At 39.1% G+C, this 22,341-nt stretch overlaps 2 protein-coding genes across 2 annotated transcripts in view; both read left to right on the top strand.

Moving 5' to 3' along the window:
• Positions 1 to 22,341, top strand: part of LOC134816726 (arginine and glutamate-rich protein 1-A-like) — a 1,122,901-nt gene that overhangs the window by 846,324 nt on the left and 254,236 nt on the right. The gene's annotated exons all lie outside the window — the stretch shown is intronic.
• The window catches only part of LOC134816727 (LAMP family protein lmp-1-like), a 57,696-nt gene that overhangs the window by 33,709 nt on the left and 1,646 nt on the right, over positions 1 to 22,341 (top strand). The window contains exons 2-7 of the mRNA XM_063825708.1: positions 14,568 to 14,617; positions 15,075 to 15,169; positions 17,178 to 17,309; positions 17,917 to 18,016; positions 18,145 to 18,224; positions 20,307 to 20,436. Of these exons, the coding sequence (XP_063681778.1) occupies positions 14,572 to 14,617; positions 15,075 to 15,169; positions 17,178 to 17,309; positions 17,917 to 18,016; positions 18,145 to 18,224; positions 20,307 to 20,436 (583 nt within the window). The 5' untranslated portion in view covers positions 14,568 to 14,571. The remainder of the gene's footprint in view (positions 1 to 14,567; positions 14,618 to 15,074; positions 15,170 to 17,177; positions 17,310 to 17,916; positions 18,017 to 18,144; positions 18,225 to 20,306; positions 20,437 to 22,341) is intronic.

Here is a 22,341-nt window from a genome sequence, read left to right as displayed (position 1 = left end):
TTTGGGAATAATTTACGAAATGCTAAAGTCGATTGCCTGTCGTGTCGTTTAATCAAACAGTCATAAACACAGCCAACTTACCAGGCGACCATGGGGCTTATTTTTTTTGGGGTTCAATTTTTTCCGGGGGTCTTCCCCTTGGCTACGTGTCTGCATTCTAGTTGCCAGACCCACTCTATTAGAGTGCAGACTCAACATTTTGGTTGCCAGACCCACTATTCTAGAGTCCAGACCCACAATTCTGGTTGTCATATCTCCTATATTCTAGTTCATAGACCCCCAATTCTGGTTGACAGAGTGAAGAATTACCATTCTGGTTGCCAGAATCACTCTTCTAGAGAGGAGACCCACTCTTCTAGTAGGTATAGAGTCAAGACCCACTATTATAAAATGCAGACCCACCATTCTGGTTGCCAGACCCACTCTTCTAAGGCGAAGACCTACCATTCTGGTTGCCAGCCCCACTCTTCTAGAGTGTAGACGCACCATTCCGATTGCCAGACCCACTATTCTTGAGTGAAGACCCACCTTTCGGGTTGCCGGACCCACTATTCTAGACTCTAGACTCCAGACGCACAATTCTGGTTGCCATATATCCTATATTCTAGTTTAGACCCCCAATTCTGGTTGACACTTGACAGAGTGTAGACTTACCATTCTGGTTGCCAGACCCACTCTTCTAGAGTGAAGACCCACTATTCTAGAATTCTTACCCACCATTCTTGTTGCCAGACCCACTCTTAGCTAGAGTGAAGACCCACTATTCAAGAATTCTGACCCACCATTCTTGTTTCCAGACCCACTACCCTAAGGTGCAGATCCACCATTCTGATTGCCAGACTCACTCATCTTGATTCCCTTGATTGCAGACCCACTATTCTGGTTGCCAGACCCACTCTTATAGATTGCAGACACACCATTCTAGTTGCCAGACCCACTCTTCTAAAGTGTAGACCCACCAGACCTATTATTCTAGAGTGAAGACCCACCATTCGGGTTGTCCAAACCCACAATTCTGGTAGCCATATCTCCTATATTCTAGTTTATAGACCCCCAAATCTGGTTGACAGAGTGTAGACTTACCATTCTGGTTGCCAGGCCCACTCTTCTAGAGTGAAGATCCACTATTCTAGAATGCAGACCCGCAATTCTGGTTGCCAGACCCACTATTCCAGATTGTAGACCCACCTTTCTGGTTTCCAGACTCATCCTTCTAGGGCGAAAATCCACCATTCTGGTTGCCAGACCCACTCTTCTAGAGTGTAGACGTACCATTCTGATTGCCAGACCCACTCTTCAAGGGTGCAGACCCACATTCATGTTGCAAGACCCACTTCTAGATTTCAGACCCACTATTCTAGCTGCCAGACTCACTTATAGATTGCAGACCCACCATTCCAGCTGACAGACCCACTCTTCTCAAGTGCAGATCCACCATTCTGGCTGCAAGACCCACTTTTAGATCGCAGACCTACCATTCTAGCCGCCAGACCAACTCTTCTCAAGTGTAGACCCACCACTCGGGTTGTCAGACTCACTCTTCAAGGGTGTACATACACCCACCATTCTGGTTGCCAGACCAACTTCTAGATTGCAGACCCACCATTCCAACTGCCAGACGAACTCTTCTCAAGTCCAGACCCACCACTCGGGTTGTCAGACCCACTCTTCAAGGGTGTACGTACACCCACCATTCTGGTTGCCAGACCAACTTCTAGATTGCAGACCCACCAGTCCAGCTGCCAGACCCACTCTTCTCAAGTGCAGATCTACCACTCTGGTTGTCAGACCCACTCTTTAAGGGTGCAGACTGCAGACCCACCGTTCTGGTTGCCAGACCCACTTATAGATTGCAGACCCAACATTCTAGCTGCCAGACCCACTCTTCTCAAGTGCAGACCCACCACTCTGGTTGTCAGACCCACTCTTGAAGCCTGAAGGGTGCAGACCCACCATTCTGGTTGCCAGACCAACTTCTAGATCGCAGACCCACCATTCTAGCTGCCAGACCAACTCTTCTCAAGTGTAGACCCACCACCCTGGTTGTCAGACCCACTCTTCAAGGGTGCAGACCCACCACTCTGGTTGTCAGACCCACTCTTCAAGGGTGTACGTACACCCACCATTCTGGTTGCCGGACCCACTTCTAGATTGCAGACCCACCATTCCAGCTGCCAGACCCACTCTTCTCAAGTCCAGACCCACCACTCGGGTTGTCAGACCCACTCTTCAAGGGTGTACGTACACCCACCATTCTGGTTGCCAGACCAACTTCTAGATTGCAGACCCACCATTCTAGCTGCCAGACCCACTCTTCTCAAGTCCAGACCCACCACTCTGGTTGTCAGACCCACTCTTAAAGGGTGCAGACTCACCATTAAGCGGCCAGACCCACGCTTCTCAAGTGCAGACCCACCACTCTGGTTGCCGGACCCACTCTTCTAGAGTGAAGACTCATTATTCTCGAATGCAGATCCACAATTCTGGTTGCTAGACCAACTTATAGATTGCAGACCCACCATTCCAGCCGCAAGAACCACTCTTCTCAAGTGCAGACCCACCATTCTGGTTGTCAGACCCACTCTTCAAGGGTGTAGACCCACAATTCTGGTTAACAGACCCACTTCTAGATTGCATACCCACCATTAATCAACAGATTACGGATCACCGATTATAGCATCTCTAACGTAGGACCACGATTATATAACAACACAATAAACGAAATAAACAAAATCCTTCCCTTCAACGTACCTAAGTTACAAGATAAGTTTATTAATTCATACAAGGACAACATTGTACGTTACTTACTGGACAAACAAAAACTTGACCTAGAAAACCTTTCGTGGACGGACAAGAACTTTGTCCTTTACAACTTTTAAACAAAATATTAGCAAAATATAACAGCTGTAAGAATCCTAAACGTTAGTGCACTGTGCAGTCAAATAAATGAACTGCGATAATGCATTTGACAGTCAGTCACTGCAATTTATTCTGCAACTTATTTTTCAATTTTCACTGCCACACTTAGGCTTATCTTGCCTACACATTTAAAAAAAAACGAAATTCCTTGCGCACCGCGTACTAAAATTACTTGGATTTCTACCGCTTTGATAAATGACTACATGAAGATGGGGAGTTAATATTGTTGATTTATATAATATAGATTATTTATTCTTTAGTGTAGATTAACTTTATTTTTATATATTTTACCAAGTGTGAAGGATCAACCATACGTTATTGATATTTTTGAAATATTTAATGATACATTGATATAATAATAAATGATTGTAATATTTTTATTGAGGCACATGCCACCCCATCGCGGGTTTACTACTACTTCTAGCTGCCAGACCCACTATTCTCAAGTGCACACCCACCACTTTGGTTGTCAGACCACTCTTTAAGGGTACAGACCCATCATTCTGGTTGCCAGACCCACTTCTAGATTGCAGACCCACCATTCTGGTTGCCAGATCCACTTCTAGATTGCAGACCCACCATTCTAGCGGCCAGACCCACTCTTCTCAAGTGCAGACCCACCACTCTAGGCAACAGGGGTGAATAATATCAACAAATAAAGATTGTTTAATTTTTGCAACAAATTTCTCGTCATATGACAACCCTTCCCAACCCCCCTCAACCCCCTACCCCTCCCCCCTAAAAAACTCATCGGATTTTTGCTTCCCGCGAACATGATTTTTTCTGAAAATTTTTGTCAAGCCAGATCTGTAAATCTATCAAATATGTAAAAAAAAAACCTTACATTGGTGGCAGGGAGGGTGAAGTCTGCGTTAATCAACTCTTGGGCTGGCCTTGACCTAGAGGCCCTAGTTGTGCGTTGTTCTACTTGGGTTGTATCGAGCACAAACTCAAGTGACCGTGGAGCCCCTATAGAGTAAGTGCAAATGGAGCTGGACTGTGATATTATTAGGTCTTCATCGTCCTTATGGAGGCTTAACTTAGCTTGCTGAGTGTCGTACCTAGTAACAAGGCAAGCATCCATGTTGTTGGTGGTGGAGGGGAGGTCATTAATAAGTCCCATCAACTTAAAGATGCTAGGGAAGTTACAACATTTATAAACCGCCTTATAGCTAAATCATATAACTCGATATAATTTAATCCTGGAGATAAACTCCAGTGCTTTCTAAAGCGGCTCTTACATTAACTGAGCTTAGTTTAATTCAATGAAACAAGAAATTTCAATGAAACAAGAAATTTAATTTTTAGCACATTTTACAGAGTAAAGAGATGTAAAACAATTTATAAAAATATAATGCTCATTTGGTGTATGACTTTTTGTCCTTGACTGTTAGTTTGATTTTGAAGGGACAGGCAACTAACGGGGCAGGGAATGTGCGTGCCTGAAAGCTTTTGCACACACCAAAACGCTAGTTCAGTTGAGTTTTTAGAGACAGGGCTCATATGAGGATCAGAAGAAAATTGTTAGCAGACGTTAGGGGTTCTGTTTGTGTTTGTTACTATGGGTTACAGTCTTGTTGTGACAGAAAGTCTACACTATATATATGCCTAAGTTTAAATTGTGTAGTTTGAGGATATAAGATGCAACTTTAAGATGGATATTCGAGAGCTGTTGAAAAATTATGTTCGTTGTATCAATGGTTATAATAAGCTAATATAAATATCTTAAACTATACAGTGCTAATTAAAAATTTCTTTATACTGCATTATCAAATTAAATGTTAAAAATTCAAAAATATACATTCATTTTATTTTATTAAAGACTTTCTCACACATACTTTTCTCACAGAACAAGACTTGGAAAACACTAGACTAGGGGAATTTCGCTGACATGTGTGTGACCAGCAAGTAGTGATCTTTCGAAGACAATATTGTTGCAGTCAAAATCTTTGATTGTCCAATCAAGCGGGGCGTGGCTGTGTTGATTATTTAATAGTGCACGTTTAAGCTTTCCCCGCAAACACATCACACTCATGGTAAAGTCATCCATTCTAATTTTTGGAGTAATCATGTTAAAAATGTTGGTTGATCTTGTATTATGGTTATCAGGTGGGTCAGCCTGACAAATAAGTAGGGTCGGCTTCCTTGTCGAGCATGTGTAGCCTTCATGTAAGGATATTGGAGCACGAAATTTCATTATCTTGTAGAGCTCGAGGTAACAGTGGTATGTATAGAGATTTTGGATAGCTAGGATATTATTATGTTTGAATAGCGGTTTAGTATGTTCTTTTATGAAAAACTTGTTGTTAAGTCTTTGGTGCCCTATTGGTCTGGTACGTGCACAGGTCTTAAACTTATCAAGGTAAGCCTCCCTATCACCGAACATAACCCTAAGACAGTACTTCTGGGCGGTAAACAGAGAGCTTATACGATGCTTCGCTGCCCCACCCCAGACAGATATACAGTAAGAGAGATGGGATTCAAACAAAGTATAGTATAGTTGTTGATGTAGAAATTCTGGAAGGGAGCAGCGAAGTCGACATAAGGTGGAAGTGGAATGATTTAGATTTCGCTTAAGGGCTTTAATGTGTTCTTCCCATGAAAGGTTTTCATCAATTATAACTCCAAGGAATTTAGTGGATGAAACTTTTTTTATCGGAAAGTTGTCTATAGTAAGTCCTACTTCATCATCTGATAGAGTCTCTGACTTAGAACCTTTCATGGGAGGCTTGAAGTGTATGTAGCAGCACTTGGACATATTTATATGTAACTTATTTGCTCGCATGCAAGACTGCAATGATGAAAGAAGCTTATTTCCACGTTCATAGGCCTCACGTTTTGTTTTTCCTACAACAAATATATTGGTATCATCAGCAAATGTAACAAATGATCCTAGTTTAGAACTGTTTGAGATGTCGTTCATGTAGAGGAGAAATAGGAGAGGTCCAAGTATTGAACCCTGCGGGACACCAAATTGAATAGATAGGGTGTCTGATTTTTCTCCCACAACTTCGGTGTATTGTAGTCTATTTGTTAAGTAGCTTTTTATAAGGTTATTTGCTACTCCTCTAATTCCACAGCCCTCTAATTTTATAAGTAGTGTTGAATGGTCGATAGTGTCAAAGGCTTTGCTTAAGTCAATGAATATTCCTAGAACATGATTCTTGAGTTTAAGAGATTTTGTAATTAAATCTACAGAGTAATTGACTGCATTAGATGTAGAATGGGATTGCCTAAATCCAAACTGTGTCTCCGATATGGCTCCTTGAGAGCTAACAAATCCGTATATTCTTGAGTAAATGAGCTTTTCGAAGATTTTACCGAAGACAGACAGTGTGGATATAGGACGGTAGTTCTCAATTTCTTCAGGGTTACCTTTCTTATATACAGGTGTTATCTTACCAGTTTTTAGGACATCTGGAAATATACCTTCGGCCATAAGGATATTGAAGTAATTTGATAAGACAGGTGCAATTATATGAGATGACTTTTTTATTACACTTATTGGAATGTCACTAGCTTTGCCGTTTTCAAACTGATTTATAATTTTCAATATTTCGGTTGGGGAGCAATCTTCTAGCATAGTAGTTTTTTCATTTCTTTTATTCAGGAAGTCATAAAAAGTTTTCATGGGTAATATAGGCATGCCATGAGATAGGTCATTAAGCGTCTCATTCAGCTTGGGTGCAATAGAGACAAACCAAGCATTGAATCCATTAGCGATTGTCCTTCTATCAACTATTCTTTGATTATCAATGATAAACGGGCGTTTGGTTTGTCTCTTCTTCTTGCCTCTAAGTTCATTGATAATTTGCCAAGTTTTCTTGCTGTTTTCACAGTTGTTGAGGATTTCGTTGCAGTAATGCGAACGTTTGGCAGCTTTAATGATGGCTTTAAGCATCCTACGATAATTGCTAAATACTTGGTAGAACAAGAGATTACCACCAGGGTTCTTATTGGTAACAGTGTCAGACCACTCCTTACGTAGTTCATGTTTTCTTTCTACCGACTGGATGATACCGTCTGTAATCCATGGGTTGAGTTTCGGAGTTCTTTTTGTCACTTTTGGTACTTCCAGTTTACAGTGTTTATCAAGTGTCTGGTCAAAACATGCCGTAAACTCATCAAATTGTGTCGAAGGAGTCAGCTGATTTACATTCACCTCAAGTTCAGTTACAAAACTTTTTAATTTGGAGCTTGAGTAATCATAATATCGGACATGTTTCTGGGGCTCTGTATTGCGAGGGGTCTCTGCTGAGGTAAAGGTAAATATAGGGGCATGCTCACCAAGCCGCTCCTCGATAACACCTGATAAGACTACATTCTCTATTTTATTTGTTAAAATGTTATCAATACATGAACTTTTACAGTTTTGACGAAAATGTGTTGCGATGGATATAGTCGGATAGAAGCCATTTCTGTACAATGTATCCTCAAAGAGCTGGGAACTGGTAGAAATATTAAGTATGTTTGAGTTAAAGTCGCCCAACAAATTGACAGTTTTTCCATTTAGCTGTCTTGCAATTAACTCCAGCGTTTCACAAAAGCTGTCAAAGCAGCCATTTGGGGGTCGGTACATGACTCCATGAACAATTTTGCAGCCTGCGCTATCTGTGGTTTCAACAAAGAGGCTTTCAATATTTGGAGTACAATGTGATACTTTTTCTAAGACCACAGTGTTTAGATTGTCAGATACATAGAGTGCAACACCAGTGCCTTTCTTCTTGCCCGCCAATGTTTCCCCATAGCTATAGAATCCTGTGTATGCTGGAATTTGATACAGACCCTGCTGCGCAGGATCAGTATTGGTTTCAGCAAGGCCTATCATATCAAACGAGTGTCCTATACTTCTGAGCTCAATCAAGAAGCTATCAAAGTTGGATGCATTTCCATCCACATTGTAGAATAGAGATGATAACATGGGTTTTTTAAGGAATTAAGCTGCTTAATTGCATTTAGAAATTCAATTTTAGAGTAGCGACGACAGCGTTCAAGTACAAGGGAATACGATGCAATCAGGGTATCCTCCTGGTTCCTATTTTCATAGAATCTGTCAGAGTCATAAGATTCTTCATTAGATGGAAATGGATAGTATCGTTCCTCTGCAGAACTAGCACACTCGTAACACATCCACAGACCATTTTTGCAAGAATATTTGGCAGATTTGAAGCATTTGGTATGGATTGCATTATTGCAGTTTTCACACTCCAGTAAAGGTTGTCCAATGTTAATAGATCTGCTGCATGGGCCACACACATCTTTAATCAGTTTTATATTCATTTTTACTAAGTGGGGTTGTTAGACCCCACTGACTGGTTGTGTTTTCCACGTCTTGTCCACTCTTGCCTCGCTCTCACATACACCCAGTGCTTCACACATCTCACAAATTTTGCAATACCATAAATACCTAAATGTATATCATCACCACTTCTGGTCAGATTAGTGGCAAGGAGTCCACTACTGTCCAGAAAGTGGCCAACTCCAATGTGCCATACAGTCTGGTTAAAGTTGGCACTCAACAATTCATCGACTAGTCGGTTGAAGATCATGATGTTCTTGTTCATTTGGGGCAGTCTGGTTGGGAGGACTGCGGTGACAAAGAGTTTGATTTTAGGGGAGAGCTTTTTTATCTGTTCAATCTTCATGCGGAGAATGTCAACCAGCTGATAGATTGCATTCTCTCCTCTAAGGTTGTCTACTCGAATTGAAAATTAGACATGACAAGTTCATTTTACCTATGTAAATGCAAAATCAATCAAATGCTAGAGAAAAGAAGTATGTTTTAAGTTTGGTCTTGAAAGATGTAACTGACTCAGCTGATCTTATGTCGTATGGCAAGGAATTAAATACTTTAACTGCACAGTGACTAAAAGCTTTCTCTGTGTTTACATAGTTAGGAGAGGGCGGAAAACTAAGGTAAAAATAATCATTATCAAGACGTACATTTTTAAAACTTTGCTGCCTAGGAGATATCAACTCTTTTAAGTAAGGAGGAGCTATATTATTTAAACACTTGTAGGCAAGTAGGGCAATCTTAAAATCTATTCTAAATCTAACTGGTAGAAAATGAACTTTCTTAAGTAGTGGAGTAGTGTGTGCCTTTCTTCCTCTCCCGAAAATAAATCTTACAGCAGAATTTTGCACCTTCTGTAAACGACTTAAATCATAAGAGCTCAGTCCAAAATATACGCTATTGCAATAATCAATTCTAGAGAGTACTTTTTTTTTTTATCTAGACACTTATTTTACTTCGGTGTATTCCAACAGCCACAATGTTACACAAGTGCAACCAGCCAATTACAGGAAGCCGAAGGATCTTTTTGGCCAGTGACGGTTAAGGTAGTGTGTACCATACTTTCTTCGTCCGAGACTTTGCTGCAATGTGCAGCTCCTCATTTAACCCTCACACCCGATTTCTCGAGTATTCGGCTGAGTAGACCGGGGGGCTGCATAGACCACTCATGATCCTTAGCTGAACGTCGACGACGCTCACCCCACGACCAGGCAGTCAGTGGGTTTCGAACTCGCAACCTAACGATTGTAAGACAGGCGTTCTAACCAACTGCGCTACCTGGCCGTTAAAAGTACTAGAGCATGAACTAGAGCATGTACTAGAGCATGAACAAGCTGAATCTTAAGGTTAAAAGACAGTTTTGATGCAATAAACCACAAATTTCTGATCTGAATATTACATGCTTGAACCACTGACGTAATCTGATCACTCATTGAAAGATAACTGTCCAAATACAGCCCAAGACTCTTCACAGTTCCACTAACAACATGTGGCTCTTGATCCTTAACAATCTGTAGAGAGGCTGGAATATTTGTTGAGTCAAATTTAGAGGATATAACGATGACTTCAGTCTTAGAAGAATTCAGTTGAAGGAAATTGTTTGTCATCCATTTCTTGATATCAGACATACAGTGTTCCATATTGTGCTCTAGCTGTGATGGGTCATCAGAATCAAGAGTGAAATACAGCTGGGTGTCATCAGCATACAAATGAATACAGCACCCATGCATACTTGCAATGTTCTCAAGATCTTTGGTGTACAATATGAATAGCAAGGGGCCAAGGATTGAACCTTGTGGCACACCTATCTCAAGAACAGTTGCTGAGGAAGACGAATCCTTGACTTTGACACAAAATGAACGGTTAGCCAAGTAGGACCTGATCCATGTAAGAGCAATGCCTGTAATGCCATAAGCAGATCTTAGCTTCTTGATTAATCTTGGGTGATTGACAGTATCAAAGGCAGCACTCAAATCTAGAAGTAAAAGAACAACTTTAGTTTTCTTGTCAATAGTTATCAAGATGTCGTTATGGATTCTGGTTGTTGCAGTTTCACAGCTATGAAACTTCCTATAGCCGGACTGAACTTTAGAAAGCAAGTTGTTATCCTCAAGATAACTGGTGAGCTGTATAGATACACACTTCTCAATGATTTTTGACAAGAATGAGAGATTGCTAATAGGCCTATAGTTAGATAGAGATTCACCGTCAAGGCCACGTTTCTTCAAACTTGGACGAATGAGAGCCTCCTTAAGTTTTATAGGAAACTCACCTTTAACTAATGATTCATTGACTATAAATGAGATCAGAGGAAGGAGTTCTGGGAGACACTTGATGAGAATCTTTGTAGGTATGGGGTCAAGATCACAGAATTTGTTAGACATATTCTTTATGATGCTTACTAGTTCTTCATCAGACACATGACGGAATTGTACTATCTTTGGGCTATTAGAAAGAGGAACAAATTCATCTGATTTAGGAGAATCTTGCGATTGTTGTTCTAAATAAATGTTGTTGTATATGTTGTCGACCTTTGATTTAAAGAACTGTGCAAAGTTGTTAGCACTCTCAAGATTTGAAGAGCAAGAAGGTGTAGTAGTACTAACTTTTTCTTTATTGAGCAACTTATTAACGATGGAATAAGTCTTTTTAGCATCACCTGCACTATCTTGTAACCTTGTTTTGTAGAAGTGATCTCTTGTGGATACAATGACTGAGGATGCTCTCTCTGATGCTTTCCTGTACAGTCGTTTATAATCTGGGCAATCATGATTCTTTTGATACAGTCTCTCAATCTTTCTTCTCATTGCTTTTGCTTGTTGACAGTGTGTAGACCACCATTCAGCGTTATGATCTTTTCTTGGGATGAAAGTTTTTTCTTTAGCATGCTTGTCCAAAATACTGCTCAACTCAGACTCATAGATATCAACTGCACTATCGAGGTCATTGAAGCAATCAGTGTCACATAGTTTTGACTTAAGAATATCCTCAACAAAAGCATCTAGGTCTATGCAAGCAATGTTTCTGTAAGTAATTGGTTCTAGAGTGCCTATGGGTGCTGGAGATACATATTGCAATTGAAAGCAACAAAGTAGTGGTCAGACGATGTACCAGAATCAGTAATGACAGGATCTAGAACTTCAATGCAATCGTGAGTAAAAGAACCATCCCTGGTAATTACAAGATCTAATATGCCCCCATCTCTGTGTGTTGCAGCTGAAATTTGTTGCACCCACCCACAAGACTTAAGTAGTGAATTAAACCTTTGTGCAACTGAATCATTTTCGTCTTCAATGTGGATATTAAAGTCACCCATGATCAAGGGCTTTCCAGGTTTGTCTACTAAATCAACCAAGAGTTGCTCAAAGTCAGTTAGAAATTGGGGGATGTTAGCACTCTGAGATGTGGAGGTGCCAGAACGGTAAATTGAAACAATTCGTAGTATATCTCCAGAAGATGATTTGAAGGTACCTTCACAAGACTCAAACGTTTTGAATCGCTTGCACTTCTGAGGAGTCACTTTAAGACTTTTCTTATATAGAACAGCAACACCTCCTCCCCGCCCAGCTCTTGGCTGGCTATGAATGGAATATCCAAGTTCTTTCATCTCAGAAAACTTAGCATTGTCATCTTTTCTCAGCCAAGTTTCTGTAGCACAGCAAATATCAGTATCAAAGTCTTCAAGCAATTGCATGACTCCAGCAGTTTTATTGCAGATGGATCTGCAATTGAACAGGGCAAAGTTCATACTCTGACATTCTGACTTAGAGTTTGTAGCTAGTTTTTTGAAGTAAGGATGTTTTGTTTATACCGATTCAATGCCTGTTGCATGATGGGGCACTGCTCTGAGCTGGAATAGTGAGTGTTACAGTGAGATGAGATTCTTGGATCTTTTGACAGACTGCAATTGCGACATCTATGTCTGATAGGGTCTTCCTTGTAATGACAGTCTGATGTTCTATGCCTACCGCTGCAATACATACAAACCAGAGTTTCTTTCTCAGGACAATTTTGGGAAATATGGTGGAGCTTCTGACAATTATAGCACTGCTTGATGATGAATCTATCCTTTACAGGACAAGCACTATTCAGAATGAAGATTTTGCCGTCTCCTGTCAATAGGTTCCTAATCTGAGGAGAGACCTTGATCCCAGCAGTAGTGTACCTTAGTCCAACATTTATGTACACAATTTCAAAGAAATGCTCATTATCTAGCAAGTGTTTAAGTCCAGGATTTTTCAAGGGAATAATATCTAGAAGAGCTTTTTTAGTCTGTAACCGGAAATCTTCAGCGGGCAAACCATGGCGATCAATGGTTTCGAATATCTGACTGGGAATATTAGACACAGTGACCTTAGGGAGAGCTTTCTGTGAGAGAGTGATGTGAAAACCAAGTAATTTAATGACATCAGAGTTTTCAATAAGACTTTTAGCCTTCAGCCTATCAGATGAAGATGGAAAAACTAGCGTTATCTTCTTATGTGAATCTAGTAGGCTAGTTTTCATAGCAATCAATCGTGTGTCATAGAGCAACTCAGATAGAACATCTGGAGCAGATGAAATATCAGCAGAAGGAAAGGGACTATCTAGCACCAATATCTCTTTACTTTCCTTGCTAATTTGATTTATGTTAGCGGACACTTTACTTGGCTGAGGAGAACTAGCACCACCTACAAGAGCTTCAGCAAAATTGCTGTAAGAGGACAGTGCACTTGGAGACCGGGATTGCAAGTTTTCTTTGTTAACATTAGAAACTCGCTCTTCAAGTGAATGTTCAGAGGCTGGAGCACATAGAGCAAGCTTGTCGACAATAATGCTATGCATTTCCTCACGAAATGATTCCAGAAGGGCAGAGTTGTTTGCCCTCATCAGATGCTCAACTTTGGAGAGAATATCAGGAGCTTCATCATGACCATTATCATGACTCATCACAGGGTTGGACTTAGGAGCATCTACCACAGATGGTACAGGTGGACCAGGTGGAGAAAAGTTTTTGGAAGAACGGGTGTCATCTACCAGTGAAATGCAATCTTCACATACGTATTGGCTTGTGCATGGCCCAAAAAGGTTCCAGTTGTCCAGGAAACTGTACGTAGCTGGTCAACTAGTTTTGACTAAGCTTGATGAGTTCTGGGGTTTCTAGAGGCAGTGGTGTAACGTTACTTTGTGCCGCCCCCCTGCTGATTGAAATTTGCCGCCCCTTTTCCGCCCCTAGAATTTTGTGTCCCTAAAAAAAAATTTAAAAAAATTAAAAAAAAGGTTGGGTACTTTTTTTGCCGCCCCCTACAGCTTTTTGCCGCTCCCTGAAGCAAAAATGGTACCCCAAATATTTTTTTCACGTCGACCGAACGCTAAATTCGACAGGGTAGGACACCTATAAGGCGCTTTTTCCGTGAAATCAGACCTACAATCCAGGAAAATGCCGCCCCCCTAAGGTGCCGCCCCCCCTGCTAGCAGGGTTAGCAGGGGCGGTTGTTACGCCACTGTCTAGAGGTAAGATTTGATGGTGCCAGGTTTTTTGGTCAGTTTTCAGTGTTTTTTGTCCCTGTTACCAGGGGGGATTTCGTCAACTTTTAAATATAATATAGATGGTGGTGGATATTTTAAGATAAGCCTTAGACAATTTTGTATTCGATTTTGAAACTCTTGGACCTGGAAAAATCGTCAAAAAACAAGATTCAAGATTTTCAAAATCGAATGAAATGTTTCCTTAGGCCTATCTTAAAATTCTGGTCAAACAGAATCTTCTAAATGGTCCTTAGAATTACTGATCTTGAAAGTTTCAAGGTGATAGCTCAAAAAATGTAGGAGAAGATAGATTTTTAGACTCTTAATTGTATTGCTCGCGCAATACATTTACACACGAGTGCTGACCTTTGACTGGAAATAACTTCGGCTTTGGAACAATATTTTTCCATAGGACCAAAAGCAGCTGATAGATACCACTCCCCTCTATCAGAACTTACTTACTATCAGAAACAACTAAAACCAATTTCGAGAGAAATTTCATAAAGACCCCTCCCCCTTATGGGAAGAGATAACCTGCAGAGTGTGGTATTAGAGCAGTGAAGCTCTGACAGCATCAGCCCCTTCGCAGCTATCCTGTACCTAAGTGGTATCCCTGAGAATATTTGATAAACTGCACTAAGTTATTATTCTAAACTAGGAGACACTTCAATGGCTTGAATACAACCGTTTGGGTATGTTTTATAAAACATATAAATATATAGGTAGTGTTATTCTTTTAGGATTGTATAAAGTTGGCAGTTTTAGAATTTAAAAGAAATTGTTCACGCCCACCAACTTTTAAAGATCTGTATCCTTTTTCACTTACTTAAAATATCGATTATTTTTAGAACATGTACAAGTACGCTTTGTTATGCGCTGCTGTGATGCTAATGTCAGGTAAATAACCTTGAAGCCCTATATTGTGTTATTCCAAAGTATTGAAGTAGATTCTAGTTTGTTTACAAGAAACTCAATTGGCTTGGTTTTTTGTGACATTCTTAACTTGATGGCTTGCGCTAGCCAGCCCTTACAGCCCAACTAGCAGTATAATGCAATAGATAGCGCCAGTTTGAGAAGTATGCGCTGTTCAATAACTACATGGCGCGTTACCTTTCAAAAGTGGGTACGCGTACCGGGAAATAGTTTTGATTTACCCGGAATTTTTTAATGCACATTCCTGAAACTAGCACTAACTATCATGATTGACATTATCAGGTGGCGAAGCTAGCTATTGCTAATTAGCGCTAGAACGCTATTGCTAATATATTGCAAAAGAACCATTGGATTAGCTTATGATACTAAAACAAATTAAATTAGATGTTTGATGGTTAGATCAAAAAAATTAATAATTCAGGTGTTTTTGCTGACGACTCCACATCATTCAGTAAAGACTGTTTCAATATCAGTGGAACTATTTCTTTTAACATTACATACAAGATGGCTGATGACGTGAGTTTTAATTTCATTGATTAACTTTTTTTTAATTATTTACTTCGAAACAATAAATCTATTGTGTACAATATGCAATATTATATTGCAATTTAGAACTGGATAATTTCACAGTGTTATTCAATGTACCCTGCTGAAAAGACTGAGTTCTTCAGAAAATATCTCCTGTATTTTGGTTCGAGCAAATGAGCAACCATATCTTCCAATCTTGTGTAATGTTTCATCGTACAGCAATGGGTTTATTATCAAATTTAGTGGTAGTATCACAATAGAGAATGCTGAATACATAGTATCGGTACCATCTAGAATTTTTAAGTAGTGCAGAAGACATACCACCAAAAAGGGCATCCAAGTAAGAACATCACTTATTATTATCACTGTTACTTTAGTTTGAAGTTGTGAGTTTGAGCTGTTCCTCGAAATGACAGATGTTGATCTGCTTGCCACTATATTTACTGCAACATAGGAGATAATGATTATGATTTTAAATGAGGAAGCATGTAAATGTATTGTGGGTCCTTTTCTGTTATAAAATACTTGAATAAACAAACCCATGAATTCCCATAGAATCCTAACTTTTGTCCACGGACACCTGAGTCACTGACATCTGTTATAAACATTCCTGTTACAAGAGCTTGCACTCGAATCCTGAAACTCAGCAGAGGTTTAATAAATAATGGCGCTTCTCTATATCCTTGGAGACAATGATGTGACTCCCAACATAAACTCTATACAAGCTCAGCATTGTTATGGACAGTAACGACATGTGAATCCCAACAGTACTAACAATACCTAGTGTTTTGCAAGGATTACTAAACAACCAAATTCCAATCTTCTGCTGCAGTAACCTGGACCATAAACTGCATCTGCTGTTCCTAAATCTACTGCATCGCTGCATATACCCAGACAAAAAACTTACAATATCCTGTACAGTAGAGTTGTTACACTACTTGTTACCTCCCTAGTACAACTTACAATATCCTGTACAGTAGAGTTGTTACACTACTTGTTACCGCCCTAGTACAACTTACAATATCCTGTACAGTAGAGTTGTTACACTACTTGTTACCTCCCTAGTACAACTTACAATATCCTGTACAGTAGAGTTGTTACACTACTTGTTACCTCCCTGGTACAACTTACAATATCCTGTACAGTAGAGTTGTTACACTACTTGTTACCTCCCTAGTACATCTTACAATATCCTGTACAGTAGAGTTGTTACACTACTTGTTACCTCCCTAGTACAACTTACAATATCCTGTACAGTAGAGTTGTTACACTACTTGTTACCTCCCTAGTACAACTTACAATATCCTGTACAGTAAAGTTGTTACACTACTTGTTACCTCCCTAGTACATCTTACAATATCCTGTACAGTAGAGTTGTTACACTACTTGTTACCTCCCTAGTACATCTTACAATATCCTGTACAGTAGAGTTGTTACACTACTTGTTACCTCCCTAGTACAACTTACAATATCCTGTACAGTAGAGTTGTTACACTACTTGTTACCTCCCTAGTACATCTTACAATATCCTGTACAGTAGAGTTGTTACACTACTTGTTACCTCCCTAGTACATCTTACAATATCCTGTACAGTAGAGTTGTTACACTACTTGTTACCTCCCTAGTACATCTTACAATATCCTGTACAGTAGAGTTGTTACACTACTTGTTACCTCCCTAGTACATCTTACAGACTACAGTATCCTGTACATCAGACAAAGAGGCACTGTCAGCTGATTTGCTCGCACTATTGTCTTATTATTACCTTATTGCATACATGATTCTCCTGCTGGCAAATGGTTTCCAGTAACACAAATAATACATTAACACGACGTGATCTCGAGTAATAATAGTAGTTGTGGTGGTGGTGGTGGTGGTGGTATTGGTTGAGTGGTAGTAGTAGTGGTAGTAGTAGTAGCAGTAGTAGTAGTAGCAGTAGTAGTAGTAGTAGTAGCAGTAGTCCTTTACCACTTGACAGTACTATTATCCTCCCCAGAAACTGAACTCGTACGAAGTAATGCTGACGAATGCCTCTACCATTTCCAACTTCAACTGTAAACAGACAGAGGGACCTATCATGGCAGTGATTAGCGAGGGAGGAAGTGACCTCACCATTGAGTTCGATATTGTAAGTTTACTTACTTGATAACTAATACTAATATTAAGTAAGTTTACTTACTTGATAACTAATACTAATATTTAGTAAGTTTACTTACTTGATAACTAATACTAATATTTAGTAAGTTTACTTACTTGATAACTAATACTAATATTTGTACTGTAAGTTTACTTACTTGATAACTAATGTACTAATATTTAGTAAGTTTACTTACTTGATAACCAATACTAATATTTGTCCATAAAATCTGAACTGATAAAGAAGTGCATAATCATGATATTTTCACACTAAGTCTCGCTTGAATGACTTAAATGTATATCTTTGTTGGGTATATTTTAATGTCGTAGCGTGTAATAAATGTTACAATTTGATTATTATTATTTATAACATAATGAAGCTTGAGAGGCTGAAACTATGAACTTATATTTCTACCAAGAATGACTTATAATTGTTGTTTCATTAAAAAAAACACTTTTCTTCTAATTGTCCCAATTATCACAAATAAGGTATGTTTGTTATATGTAATTAGCTTGATATGAAAGGAGATTAGAAATATTTGTATAGTTTATTCTCAATATATGTAAAGCAAGTGTTGTATGATAACCATTCTGTTCAGAACAAGAACAAGACTAAAGTGGCAAGTATGGACCCCCAACACTGGGGAGTCAGCAAGATGATCTACGAGTATACACTTAGCCCTGCTGATGTCAAAACAGGTAAAACATTGGGGGGTGTGCCACCACATTGGGGTGGGGGGGGGTGCCACCACATTGCTTTCTCAATTCCAATCATCTCTCAGCGTTTTATACTTTTTTTGTTATTTCTTTTATTACGATTATTACAGTGGGAAGAAGACAAGCTACAGCGATTGGTTCCTACTTCGTAACACCCATCAACCATACTTACTCCTGCAGCAAACAGCAGGTTTTCTGGCATTATTTTCATGTTGGCATTATGTCAAGTTCCAGGCCTGAGTACCCTTTACACGGCTCTGTAGTTTATAAAGTAGCAACTAGTATATAGTAGTATAGTTTATAAATATACTTTAATTTACTCTTTTATGATTTGAATGAAACTTATACTAGAAACAGGGATCAATTTTACGTAAACTTTCGATTTATTTTGCAAGAACATAGATTATTAAAAGCATCTTTGACATAAAAAAGACTTAAACAATTTGACATTAACCGACGGACAAACCGACAAACAAACAGACAAACATTACAGATCTACATACCAGCCGTTTGTGTTCCAACTCGACCTGAAATCTGTAGGAATGAGGGAGTAATGGTGAAGTTTGACAGACTCCTGCTGTCTGCTTATATAACACCTATAACACATGTAGTCACGTGTGAGTATATCTCATTATTTAGTTGTGACTCTTACAAAGTTTGCCAATTTTACAGCGAGACTATAGTACTAGACACACCAACATACATTAAACATAACATACATTAAACACAACATATATTAAACATAACATACTTTAAACATAACATACTTTAAACATAACATAAATTAAACATAACATACATTAAACATAACATAAATGAAACATAACATACATTAATCATAACATACATTAAACATAACATACATTAAACATAACACGATTGCTTTAAATAGTTACCCTATTGATCATATTTTAATTAGAAGCGATGACATTTCTTAGAAACCCCTTTTTTCTTGTAATCGTCACGCTATTCAGGGTTAATAGAGGGAATTTGATTTTTACATACTGGGTTAGGGTTAGGGTTAGGGTTAGGGTTAGGGTTAGGGTTAGGGTTAGGGTTAGGGTTATTGTCGGGGGGGGGGGGTCAATTGTCGGGGGTCAATTGTCGCCCACCCTAAAACATTACCTAGGTTATCTTCTTATTAACTTCCGTCATATCTCATGTCGAATTAATTATAATAATATGTTAGATTAATACCTATTAATTATTAATTATTAAATTAACATAAAAGTTATACCCGGTTATAGTGTCCAATACTGATTAAACTCGGACATTTCGAACTTTAAGTTTCACGAAATATCAAATATACCAGTTATATTTAAAATTATAAGTTTTCTTTCTTCGCACATTATCCTCCGATTATCGTTCAACTAGGGTTCGCTATTTTAATAAAGCTTTATTATAGAGGACTCCTACTACACTACTACAGGCGCTAACATGAAAACCTTAATCCTCAATATTATATTAACTTGCAGAGGAATATTTTGATGTTAAAATATTTCAAAAAATGTCACTGCCAAACTGCTCATAACGTCACGCACGAGATATAGATGAAAATTAGGTATAATATTTAGCACTTTTCTTCAATTAATGCATATTTAAGCACTACGAAACAATTATAGATTCATACTTTAATCCTTAAATCGGAATACCAATCATTGGTTTTTGACTTGCGAGTTCTCACTTTTCACCAACTCGTTAAATGTGCAAACAATGTTTGCAAATATGCTGACTCATTCTCTGTCAACAATCACCTGATACAAATGTAGAGATAAGCTGGTGTTGTATATCAGTAAAGTTGTAAGATGAGTAGGAATACGAGAACACACTCATTGACGTCACTGCTAGCTGGCTCTTGGAAATGAGATAAAATGGAGTGTACATGATAATATAGTTGAAGTTGAAAAACCTCGGTTTGAAAGAACTTAGAAGACTGAGATAACCTAATGATTATAGCTCTAACATTGAGACCTACAAAAATACTGAAGAATACATCTCATAAAAGACTGACTACGGGACTAAATAAAATACTGACTACGGGACTCAATAAAAGACTGACTACGGGACTCAATAAAATACTAACTACGGGACTCAATAAAATACTGACTACGGGACTCAATAAAATACTGACTACGGGACTCAATAAAATACTGACTACGGGACTCAATAAAATACTGACTACGGGACTCAATAAAATACTGACTACGGGACTCAATAAAATACTAACTACAATGCTGATTACAGAATTTATTCTACGAGATCTATTATACAGGTAAAACTGGAGAATGTAACGATACCAGGTGCTAATGATACCTCAGTTGAAGGAGAGTTTATCAACTTTAGTGAGACAGGTCTCACCATCAGAGTAGGCCCTCTTTTACCGGATACTACTGATTACGATTGTAAGTTACAATCAATATGGATGTGATCCTTTTTGTTGAAAAGTTTTAATACTTTAAACACTTTTAATACTTTCAACACTACTATATAACAAATAATTTGAGGGCTTATGTCACTGAAGATGACGCCTTGCAACATGTTTGACGATAGCCTGTAGATTGATAGTTTGATCTCAGTATTTACAACAATTCATCTAGTTTGATTGATTCAAAGGGAAACAAATTCCTCTGTTGTTGAAAAGTTAGCCAATGAAAAATTAATCTGAAATATGCAATAATGATTATGAGTTTTTTCACAAAGCTCTGTAAATAATTACATCCTTTGGTTATGAATGTTACAAAAGAAGTATTTAATGTAACCTTGTTCTTGCTTCAAATATGCGTTCTTAGCGGACATTGTGATTTACTGTAATGATTATTTTATTTAGTTATTACTTTCGCCATTTTTATTACTTCCTTTAATTAAATACACTTAATCTGGTTACTACTACTACTACTATGTCGGAGCTAAGTCCGATCTACGCCAGAAAACCCCCTCCATATATCCCTGTCCCGCATCAGGGTTCGCAGTTCCTCTTTAGAGTTTGTCCCAACTTCCTTCAGTAACATAGACAAGTAGCTTTGTCTTGGTCGGCCTTGCTGTGCTCTACCGTGCGTAGGTTCCCATAAGACTAAATCACTGGCAAGTAGCTCAGGATGTCGGATGCAGTGTCCCGCCATTTTTAATCTCCTGCTTCGTAACTTGTTTGACAGCCTTGGGAGGCTACCATACAAAGTTATATTGCTGACCTTGTCCTTCCATGAGATACCCAGCACCATACGCAACATCTTTGTGTATGTCCCGTCCAAACTTTTCTCTTGAGCCTTTGTCAGTGTCCAGGTTTCTGATCCGTAGAGCAGTACTGATTCACAAGCCGCTATGAACAATCTAATCTTTAGGCTCTTTGAGAGTTTGGATTTCCAGATATCCTTCAGTCTATGTAGGGCACCCCACGCTTTTCCCTTTCTAACCCTTATCTCCCTATCTGTGCTCTCAATCCAGGAGCCTAAGTAGATGAAATCATCTACATTTTCTATGGCTTCCCCGGATCGACTTTGTAGGTCGCTAGATCGATCCTCCATATTCAGTGTCATGACCTTGGTCTTGCCTTCGTTTATGTGTAGTCCCACGCTTGCTGCCGCCGATTCTACTCTAAGCAGGAACTCGTTAGCCTTGTCCATGTCCTCAGATATAAGTGCTATATCATCTGCAAAGTCCACATCGGTGATGATCTTGGGCCCCACTCTTCTGCTTTTTCTACGTTCGAGGGTGAGTCCAAGTCGCTCCGCATCATCGCCTATGGCTTGCCTCATACAGTAGTCGATGACTATTGCAAAGAGGTAAGGTGCTAAGGTATCACCCTGTAACACACCTGCAAGTATCTCGAACAATTCAGTTTCTCCGTCTGGAGTTAGGACTTTGGCCATTGTCTTCTCGTACATGAGCCGTATAAGCTGCACGATTTTGACTGGAATGCCGTAAGCTTCTAGAATCTTTAGCATTTTCCCACGATGTACACTGTCGAAAGCCTTCTTAAAGTCTATAAATGTCAGAACAGCTGGCAGTTTCCGACTCTTGACACCCTCTATAAGACGTCTCAGTACCAATATCTGTTGAGTTGTTGACCTTCCTGGTCTGAATCCATTCTGGTTTCTACGCAGAATTGTCTCGATTTCTGGCTTCAACCGGTTTAGAACCATCTTGTTTAGAGACTTGGCAACTAGGGATGACAAGCTTATTCCCCGATAGTTCATTGGTTCGCTAAGGTCGCCCTTCTTTGGAATTGGTATGATGTTGGCAGTTGACCATTGGTCTGGTTTCTCACCTTTCAATAGAGCATTGTTACAGAAGTCTAAGACAATTTGATC

This window comes from Bolinopsis microptera, chromosome 6 (genome assembly GCF_026151205.1).
Source record: "Bolinopsis microptera isolate Bmic1 chromosome 6, MBARI_Bmic_1.0, whole genome shotgun sequence".
NCBI lineage: Eukaryota > Metazoa > Ctenophora > Tentaculata > Lobata > Bolinopsidae > Bolinopsis > Bolinopsis microptera.
This window is presented reverse-complemented; position numbering and strand designations above follow the sequence as displayed.